This window comes from Tachysurus vachellii, chromosome 5, assembly GCF_030014155.1.
Source record: "Tachysurus vachellii isolate PV-2020 chromosome 5, HZAU_Pvac_v1, whole genome shotgun sequence".
In the NCBI taxonomy this organism is placed as follows: Eukaryota; Metazoa; Chordata; class Actinopteri; order Siluriformes; family Bagridae; genus Tachysurus; species Tachysurus vachellii.
The window spans coordinates 14,824,155-14,835,211 of NC_083464.1; the positions used below are offsets into that span (position 1 = coordinate 14,824,155).

Genomic DNA, 11,057 nt, shown 5'->3' on the forward strand with positions numbered 1-11,057 from the left:
CAAAACAAATTAACAAATCCCAAAACAAATTAACAAATCCGAAAGCAAATTAACAAATCCGAAAACAAATTAACAAATCCGAAAACAAATTAACAAATCCAAAAACACATTAACAATCCCAAAACAAATTAACAAATCCCAAAACAAATTAACAAATCCGAAAACACATTAACAAGTCAGACAACCCGGAAGCGGTTGGTATAGTTTGTGAAAGGAAACTTACCATCATCGGACGTCTTTAATGACAGGTCTCTTGTCCAATGATCGGTAAGTTTCCATTCACAAACTATACCTACCGCTTCCGGGTTGTCTGAATCGGTGCACGAAACACATTAACAAATCAGAAAACACAACAAATCAGAAAACACAACGACATTTCAGACAACCCGGAAGCGGTTGGTGTAGTTTGTGATTGGACAAGACACCTGTCACTCAAGGTATACATGAAGTTCAACAGTCTGCCGCAGGGAAAAGTTGGAATGGATGGATGGAATGGATTACTGTGGATTAATTCTGTTATTTTCTTATATTTAAACGGAGAACTTTACACATTACACATAAGATTCTATACCTGTATATCTTGAGTGACAGGTGTCTCGTCCGATGATCGGTAAGTTTCCATTCAAAAACGATATACTACCATTTCTGGGTTGTCTGACTTGTCGTTGTGTTTTCTGACTTGTCGTTGTGTTTTCTGACTTGTCGTTGTGTTTTCGGAATTGTTAATGTGTTTTAGGATTTGTTCATTTGTTTTGGGATTTGTTAATGTGTTTTGGGATTTGTTCATTTGTTTTGGGATTTGTTCATTTGTTTTGGGATTTGTTCATGTGTTTTGGGATTTGTTAATTTGTTTTCAGATTTGTTAATGTTTTTTGGGATTTGTTCATGTGTTTTCGGATTTGTTCATGTGTTTTGGGATTTGTTAATGTGTTTTCGGATTTGTTCATGTGTTTTGGGATTTGTTAATTTGTTTTCAGATTTGTTAATGTGTTTTGCACTTCTCGGCCACCGTAGTAATCAACACAGATTCTTAAAAAATAATCAACAACAACTTGTATTCAATAACTCATGGATTACTATTCAAGGACAAATCAGCAACAACCCTTTATTTACTGATCTCTAATTTGAGCTCACCTCACATCATTCTATTGTGCAGAAGGAAGTGTGTCAGTGTTCCCACTGTCTGACAAACAATCACAATAACTCCAAAGTTTTTGAGATATTGATTCCAAATGTTAAGGAATAAGCAAGTTTTTTCTACACTGAACAAAATTATAAATGCAACATTTTTGTTTTTGCCCCATTTTTCATGAATTGAACTTAAAGTTCTAAGACTTTTTCTACGTACACAAAAGGCCTATTTCTCTCAAATATTGTTCACAAATCTGACTAAATCTGTGTTAGTGAACACTTCTCCTTTGCCGAGATAATCCATCCACCTCACGGGTGTAGCATATCAAGATGCTGATTAGACAGCATGGTTATTGCACAGGTGGATGCTGGATGTGGAGGTCCTGGGCTGGTGTGGTCCACATCCAGCATCTTCACCTCCAAGATCATCTGAGACCAGCGACCCAGACAGCTGCTGCAACAATCGGTTTGCATAAACAAAGAACAATCTGTCACAAACTGTCAGAAACCGTCTCAGGGAAGCTCATCTGCATGCTCGTCGTCCTCATCGGGGTCTCGACCTGACTGCAGTTTGTCGTCGTAACTGAATTGAGTGGGCAAATGCTCACATTTGATGGCGTCTGGTACGTTGGAGAGGTGTTCTCTTCACAAATGAATCCCGGCTTTTACTGTACAGGGCAGATGGCAGACAATCTTTAGATGACACTGGGACTTTGTGTATGCAGTTGCTCAGTAATGTTAAATAAGTTATAGTGCAGTATTGTAAAATGTTTCTTTTGTTAAAAATTAAAATGTAATTTCAGTTAAAACCAAATTGTACAAGTCACACATTTGGATGTTCCACATCTATTCCAACAGATGTCTTACTGAGTCAAATTTTTCTTTTCCTAGTCTCATGGAACAAATGGTTTCCTGAGTCATCACACCCTTATAAACGATAAAAGTGATTTCAACATCACAATTAATAAAGGATGTCTGTTCTAATTCATAATGTGCAACACACTAACCTCATGGTCTGTTTAAATGCTGCTTGTAAATGAGTTTCAAGCAGAGCACTCTCATTACATTCAGTTCTGTTTAGTCATTGCTATTTCCATTTTATTTGGCAACACAATATCAATCCTTTCTTCAATCCCCTAAAAGAGCTCTACCAGTGGTCTAAACTACTTTATAAGTAATTACAATAAAGTGCCATTAAATAATCAGTAACATGTTTCACTTCATAACAGCATATTTAAATAGTAGCTTTATCGATAATTCTATCAACATTTTATAATACTACTTGTTCTTCTGATAAGGTTAGTGGTTTCATGGATTAGTGGCTTAGGAAGTGGATTATTGTAACGTAGGTAAAACTAAAGCTGCCATCTTTTAAGTGCTGTGTTAGCTTTGAGTAAGGCTTGATCAAATAATGGTGAATCTATATCCACCCACTAGACTCACACTGACGTATAAATTAAAACAAACAGAAACCAGTGCTGCCAAACCAATTACCAACAATAATTAAAGCAAATAATCTTGTGTTTATTTTAAATGTAAATATATTTTACTGTTTACATGTGAATCCATGATGATAGAAATGTTTTTTTCTGGCTGGATGGGAAAAGACTTAAAAGGTTAAATACCACAGATGTGAGCACTCGGTTCTATAAAATCACTCAATCCAGTTGCTGACTATTTTTATAAAGAGTACTTTATTTTATTGATGTGTTGAAAATGTTGTGTGTACTTTTTGTTGTCTTCCCAATGTTCTCTAGCACAGCCCAGGCCATTATTCTCCCACACTGTCTGCTTGCCACATGGCATGTTTTTTTTAATAGATCTGTGACGAAGATGCTGGGTATCTCCAGCTGTACAGGCCACTGATGGCGCCATTTCTTCCACACTGCCTGGCTACTGAAGGATGCTGTTACATGCTGAAATTGGTTAAAACCATGGTGTGTGAAGACAACCTACCGTAGATTAAATGTTTATAAAAACAGCTTGTTTTATCTGTTATCTTTAATAAATACAGTATATGTCATATTATGTATGATTTTCTTTCAAATTAAGAAGTACAGTTTTAGTCAGTAGGAAATACCTGTTCAAACCTGGTTTTGCCCCTGTGAAGCATGTGACCAATAAAAATGCATACTGCAGCATGTTACAGAGGAAGCTCATTCATTATGTATATGCCTTTGTTCTGAAAGCTAAATTGCTTAAAAACTTTCTCCAATGAAACATTGTAAGAAAAACAATTACAAATGCCCTCATGTGCAAGGTCATGTTGAATTTAAAGGATAATGTGCCTTTTATTATCACTTGGTACTTAATACAAACCTGGCACTGATTATATGTACATGGTGCTGATGTGGATTTAAAAGTTGTTCTGCTGTTGAAAAGTAGAATAAAACATTTCACCATAAGAGTCAGCACATAAGAACATTCATGATGGAAACATAAACACAAGAATTTATCTTGAGTGGAAAAAGCTGTGTTCCCACTCATGGCTTATCACTCACTGTAAAACTCAAATCAAACCAGATTAAAGAAAAACAAACTTGTACTTGTACTTGAAAAATAACCCATCTCATCAAGTTTAGACTTTTACAACCAGATGGAGAAGCAATTAAAGGTTGCAATTAAAGTTTTGTCTACACACACATTGGTCTTACTATAATTAATGCAGCCATTTAGTGCTATGTCTAATAACTAAAGTTTAACCTTAAGCACAGTGGTCAGAAGGAAACCTTTAAGGTGTGTGTGTGCGTGTGTGGGTGTGTGTGTAAATTCTGCCAACTGCCAATTATTCATTCATTCATTCATTCATTCATCTTCTACCGCTTATCCAAACTACCTCGGGTCACGGGGAGCCTGTGCCTATCTCAGGCGTCATTGGGCATCAAGGCAGGATACACCCTGGACGGAGTGCCAACCCATCGCAGGGCACACACACACACTCTCATTCACTCACGCAATCACACACTACAGACAGTTTTTCTAGAGATGTCAATCAACCTACCATGCATGTCTTTGGACCGGAGGAGGAAACTGGAGTACCCGGAGGAAACCCCCGAGGCACGGGGAGAACATGCAAACTCCACACACACAAGGTGGAGGTGGGAATCGAACCCCGACCCTGGAGGTGTGAGGCCAACGTGCTAACCACTAAGCCACCGTGCCCCCCACTGCTATTATTATTATTATTATTATTATTATTATTATTATTATTATTATTATTATTATTATTATTATTATTATACTACTACCAACCAAACGTTTTAATGACTTTAAATAAAGCACTTGAAAATGATTTAAAAAGAATTAGGACTTTACTTTGAAAGAAATATACGTAAATCCGTATTATTCAAAGTGTGACAAAGCTGTTTTAAATTAAATCCTTAGGTGAAGTTTCTTTAAAACTTGCAGTGGGCGTGACCACAGCACAGCCTCTCCAAAAGGGAGAGGAGCAGTTATTAAGTATTCATGAGCTATCGTCCAATCAGCAAATTTATGCAAATATATGCAAATATAATAACTATAAATAGTTCTACCGGGGAGCGAAGCGTTTTAGACAAGTTATGAATTAGCGAGCGTGAGCTGGAAGCTGATAACTGAGTATAAAACGAGTTAGAATCTGACCTTGTATGTGTAAGGAGTTGAATATTTTTGAGTTCTTAGGCGTAAAACTTTGTCTAGTAAGTGAAGTGTATTTTTCTGCATCCCATTCAGTGTGAAGACGCTGAGATCTTTTGAGGAGCAGAGATTTTTATTTTTATTATCACTTCTGTCTCTTATCGCCATGTCAGTCGGTGACACGTCGGGACACTCTGGGCGATTCTCTGTCTTGTCTTGGGAGCAGGTGCAGCGTTTGGACTGTATTCTTGGTGAACCGGTCCCTATTCACGGACGTGGGAACTTCCCGACACTTTCTGTTCAACCCCGACAAATTGTCCAGGTAAAACCTTTAGGTGCCTGGTGTGTTAATGATTTAACTGTCTGTCTCTGCACGTGTGCTTTCATCTCTGTTTCTTAATCAGTCTTGACACAAAGAGCATTTTATAGTGTAGAACAAAGATGTTTTATTTGGTATTTAGTATTATATACCTTTAGTGTTATATACCCGCTTTAGTGTTATATACCCACACCATAGGCCTACACAGAGGCCTGATCTCCACAAGTAAAGCTTATGAAAGAAGGGATTAGATTGGATATGCTCTGTGTTCACAGTTTGGAGGTCTTCACATTTGCTTTAGAAGGTATAGGATAAGCAAAATATTTTTAGCCTTTGCCCCTTGGGACTTGCTCAGCTGATTAAACTGCTATATTAATGACTCAGATGTTCCTTTAAATGCTGCTTTTATTTGTTTGTTTGTTTGTTTATTTATTTATTTATTTTGCTGGACCCAAGCTACCACCACAGCTGCCCTTGGGACAACACATTGGCATGATTTCCCCAAGTTTATTAAAGAAAATCTTTATGCCAGTCAGGGGAATCCTGTCTTTACACAAGTCCTACTGAAAGTTAGGAAACTTCTGTATCTGTCTATATCATATGTGTATGAGCAAAGTATAATTTTGATCTAAAATCATTTCATGTACTTGTTATTGGTTCTGTAATAGTAATCAGTTTTCTTTCCGATTAATAATCTTAGCCACGTAATGAAAGTGATTGGTTCAGTGAGTGACTGATATAAAACAAGATAATATAGCAGATGATCAAGTGATGTGGTGTTTTATAGAGGCACCATCCACTTGAAACTAATGCATATCCTCTTATTTGGGACATATTTGCACTGGTCTGTCAAGCTTTGCTTGAAACTTTCAAATCCATATGAATGGCAACAGAAATGAGGTGTAGAAGCTTAAATATTAACCAGTTATTGATGGCTCCTCTTTAACCTAGGCAGTAAAACATAAACATTCCTTTATAAAAATTTTAAAGATGCTTGATCTTTTAGGTGGAAATGTGTTTTTCAGTCCCTAAAATAAATATGATTAATTAGTATTGCATGACAAAAGATTCTTAGATCATTCAAAGAGCAAATAAGGACAAAGTTAATCTATTGTTTTAATGTAATTATTAATGTTAGTGGTCTGATAATTACTACAATGTCTCCTTTTAGATGATGTTTCTTACACTGGATACATTTCTTCAAATTGACAGCTTTTATTTAATAGTCCTCTTACATCTGATGACATGGAACCTTGTTTTTAAGGACACGGAATCTGTACCGTGTAATTATGTTGTTGTGGTTTTGCCTCTTTTAGTGTTGTCTTACTAATGATGTATTTAAGCAGAGGCTTTTGTCAGAATTGTTAAATGGCATGTAACATCATGAGAATATAGAGATGTATGTGTGTTCCCAAAGGCAAACTGCCTGAGGTAGCACACTGAAAATCTTCTGATCTTCTTTTGTGAAGCTTCTTGTTACGTGATATTTAATCTGTTAATGTTTGTTGAAAGAGCTTTGTTTGTTGAAATATTACTGTATTTTCGAACTGCAGTTTTTCAGTGTTACACAATATTATACACTGTGACTGTAGAAGTATACAAGATAAATATGTTTGTGTATGCTAGGTTCTGCATTAGTGTGCTCTTGAATAACAATGCATAATGTTTTCATACTGTTTTTTTTTTTCTATTTTAAGTTGTTAAATTTCTAATCTCAGATATCCATCAGGCCCACTTATTTGAGAAGTTTCAAACAATATTACAAGAGTAAAATAATTGCCTAAACTGACATGATATTCAGATGTTAACATGACATGATATTCAGATGTTGAGCAAGAAGCTGAGATGTGTAAAAAGTCCTGTATAGACCTTTCAGGCACTACTTATGCTTCAAAGCCTCAGCCTGACCTAATAATTATAAATAGTAGGCTAATGACCTGACTGAGTGGAGTTAGTGTCTGTTTTTTTTATTTTGCCTAATGCTAATCACACAGTAGTTACACAGGTTCGCACATTACTTTTCACCTACAGGGTGTATTCTTCAAAGTACACTAAGTCTTATTTCAACAAGCCTGGCTAAATTCCAGCACCTTTAGCTCTACACCAGGAAACGAATCTTATGCCAATGCCTGTTACTATAGTAACGTAGGTATTTGGACAAGCATGCACTCTGTTATGTTACTAGTTGGACAACGATATAAAGACATAAAAAATAGATCTGTCTGCTCATGATAAATATCAGTTCATAAACCAGTTTTTAAAAGTAGAATTAGAATGTGATAAGATATAAAAACTACTGTTTGTGTACAGGTGAACATCACCTTGGTAAAATGCAGGTTGTAAAATCAATGGTCTACAGTAAACCTTATTTCATGGTCATCCATACGGTGTCTGCTGATCCAGTGGATGAGGGATTGTGAATCCAGGAGAATGCAATATGTCTGTGCATGATATAAAAGCAGGAATTGAACCTTGCCTTGCACTCGAGAATGAAATTCTAATTATCTCTGTTCCTGGCTTGGTCATCGTTTACTTACTTGAATGTTAGTACATATGCATATGTATATAATTGCATATAAGTGCATAAGAGCATATAATTTGCTGGAAATTTTAAAAGTTAATACTCAAGGGATCTACTTTTTTGTAATTATGTGTTCTAACATTATCAATGCTTGACAAAAAAGGTACTATTTCTTTGCAGTCTACATTTAGCTGTTGCTGCAACTGACTCTTAGAGCTCCTCCAGTGTAGCATCTAAGCATGTCAGCCTACAGTTTTGCTTGAATAAGCAGGAACGTGTCGCACTTGCATTTTGTGTGACACACATTGATTGTTAAATAAGTCTGGATTTTATGACTGACTTTGTAGAATACCACTTAAGTCACAGGTAGATTATTTTGATTCACTTTAGTCAGGTGCAGTTCAGGGTGTATGCCTTTGTAAAACCTTTGCCCAATTACATTTTACATTTTAACATTTTAAACGCTTCCCATTCAATGTCTTTTTGTGCTTAGATTCTTAATATCAATTGAACTATCCAAGAATAAACAGTAGCAAATCTTTTGATTAATCTCAAATTGCTTGCTTAAACTATTCCCAGAAATGTTTGCTTTCTTGCTAAGATAAACTAAAATAATGATCTTAGTTGGTGGGTGTATTTGCAAGTTCAATGAGTGAACCTGTTTATCTAGGCTAACATTTAACTTTCGTTTACCTCGTAAATACGAAAACTAGTTCAGCAATGGGAAATGCTCACATTTAGTAATGATTCAGATTGGCAGTCAAGGTTGCAAAAAAGTGGACCATATCACTTATTGGAATTCTAGCATTGTTATGTTAGCATTGACTAGCTAAGTTTACCAAGACCAAATTGTAAAAAGTTGTCTTTGTCTTTCTAGGTTGTGCGAACACGGCTGGAGGAGAGAGGAATCCCTGTACGTGATGTGAGATTGAATGGCTCTGCTGCAAGTCACATTCTGCACCAAGACACAGGACTCGGCTACAAGGACTTAGACCTTATATTTGGCATATCTTTGTCAGATGACCAGGCATTCCATCTGGTTAAAGAAGTGGTTCTAGACTGCCTGCTTGACTTCTTGCCCGAGGGTGTTAGCAAAGAGCGCATCAATGCACTCACTCTGAAGGAGGCCTATGTGCAGAAGTTGGTGAAGGTGTGCAACGACTCAGACCGCTGGAGTCTCATATCTCTGTCCAACAACACAGGCAAGAACGTGGAGCTGAAGTTTGTGGATTCTCTGAGACGCCAGTTTGAATTCAGTGTGGACTCTTTCCAAATTGGCCTTGACTCACTACTGCTCTTTGATCGGTGCTCTGAGACACCAATGTCTGAAAGCTTCCACCCCACTGTTTTAGGGGAAAGCATGTACGGTGACTTTCAAGAAGCTCTTGGTCATCTTCATAATAAAATCATTGCTACACGCAGCCCAGAGGAGATCCGGGGTGGTGGTCTTTTAAAGTACTGTCACCTCCTGGTGCGGGGCTTCCAGCCCAAGTCAGAGGCTGAGATGAAATCACTCCAGCGCTACATGTGCTCCCGGTTCTTTATTGACTTTCCAGACATTGGAGAGCAGCAAAGGAAGCTGGAGGCCTACCTGCAGAACCACTTTGTGGGCATGGAGCACAAGCGCTACAACTGCCTCACCACACTCTACCATGTGGTTAACGAGAGTACTGTGTGCCTGATGGGCCACGAGAGACGTCAGACATTGAATCTTATTTCCATGTTGGCGCTGCGGGTGCTGGCCGAACAGAACGCCATACCCACAGTCACGACGTGTTACTACCAGCCTGCTCCTTATGTACGGGATATAAACTTCAGTAACTACTACATCGCTCATGTGCAGCCACTGGTTCACCCTTGTACTAACTCATATCGGACTTGGCTGCCCTGCAAATGACCCAAAGAACCTGAAAAGAGAGATAACTATAAAAAAAGGCCTTGAAAGGAATAGCTGTCCAACCAGCTTCCGACTTCTGGTGGAGCGATATGGGCACACAGTTTTTTCTCCCTTTTTATTTTAGACTGAAATTATTTTTCAGTGTACATGAGTGAAGTGGACTGATAATTTACTGCTGTATGTCTGACATGAGCCAGTCCTATTGCATATTCCCTTGCTCTCACATAAATTAATTTTTCTGACTGGATACAGGACAGTTGGTCTTCTTTCAATGTAGCAATTATTACATCTTTGATCTACAGCAGTTTTTGTTGGCCTTTGGGACAAAAGGCTGTATATTTTAGGTAGTGTAAAAAAGTTAACTTTTTTTTTAAAACTTTTTTCTGGCTGTGGTTCAATCAATCTGTTTTCTTCTGTTTAAAGGACCAAAGGCATTTTATTTTTATAAGGAAATGTTTCTAGCAATTCCAAGTGCCTAAAAATCCATGTTAAAAAAAAAAAAGATGAGAACTTTGCGCTCTCATGATTTCTTGTATCCTATATTTTCAGGGATAGAGGCATGTATTTTCATGTGATTAAAAAACACCAAAATTCACCCTGAAGTGTCCCTGATATGGTTCATTTTTCAAACTAAAGAAATGTATAATTTCTCAGCAAATTTAACTCTAATTGTAACTTTGTACTCAAATAAGCTAGGTTATTGAGCTAAGTTATTATGGGCTGAACATGTGGCATGCTTTAGCTGAGGTGATGGATCCATTACATTTCCGGCACATGAAACATAAGGATCCTTTCTAAAGCACAATGACTTCTCTTTTTGTTCTGACACTAAAGCTACCTTCAATGGCCTTTTTGTTCCTCTACCCATGTAGCTACTGGAATCAGAATCAAATTTCCTGCAAATTGATGCTATACTTATGTTTGCTTAGTTCATCTAAGTCCTTAAAAGGGTTATTGAACTGACTGATAATATAGCAGATGACTGGCTTGGCAAATCTCGCTGGGAAATTGGTACTACTAATGATTGATATTTTGAGGTTAGAACGGACAAATAGATTTCCAGCCTTCAGCAATATAGACAATGGAGCTATTGACCTGTAATAGGCCCCTGTAATATGTAATAAATCTCCTATTTTCTGGTTATTGTATAATTATGTTGTGAAATATTGCTGTATACAATGAAGTTATCAAGAAAATTTGAATATGGACAACATAGCTAGCATACGTGTTAAAACAACAGTCTGTACAATACATCTGATCTTTTCCTGTAAAGGGCAGAGCTGTGACTCACATTGCCGTAATGTTTGACAATATGGAAAATCATACAGGCCATTTAATCTCTTTTCTTTTGGCACTCTGTTCACACATGTAACCTCTGTTTAGCTCAAGATGGAAATTCACTGTCAGTGGTTTAAAAGTAGGTTGCTGACTCTCTACTTACTTCAGAATGTCTGGAATGGATCATTGTGGTGTTTATAAATAATGCAGTCCTACTGCCTTTGTTTGCAGCTTCTTAAGTTAGGTTTAAACTTTCGTGTGTACATGATTGAACGCACATTTATAATTCCTTACTG

General features: G+C 37.1%; 1 protein-coding gene across 1 annotated transcript; it reads left to right on the forward strand.

Moving 5' to 3' along the window:
* Positions 1-4,696: 4,696 nt before the first annotated feature.
* On the forward strand, positions 4,697-10,078 carry tent5ba (terminal nucleotidyltransferase 5ba). Its single transcript, XM_060869923.1, has 2 exons — positions 4,697-5,068; positions 8,464-10,078. The coding sequence occupies exons 1-2, from the start codon at positions 4,913-4,915 to the stop codon at positions 9,481-9,483; spliced, it is 1,176 nt and encodes a 391-aa protein (XP_060725906.1). The 5' UTR covers positions 4,697-4,912; the 3' UTR covers positions 9,484-10,078.
* The last annotated feature ends 979 nt before the right edge of the window (positions 10,079-11,057 follow it).

Excerpts from the sequence above, each read along its gene's own strand:
- tent5ba (XM_060869923.1), top strand. The coding sequence starts at position 4,913 with ATGTCAGTCGGTGACACGTCGGGACACTCTGGGCGATTCTCTGTCTTG. Across the intron at positions 5,069-8,463 it reads AACCCCGACAAATTGTCCAG|GTTGTGCGAACACGGCTGGA; the intron begins GTAAAACCTTTA and ends TTGTCTTTCTAG.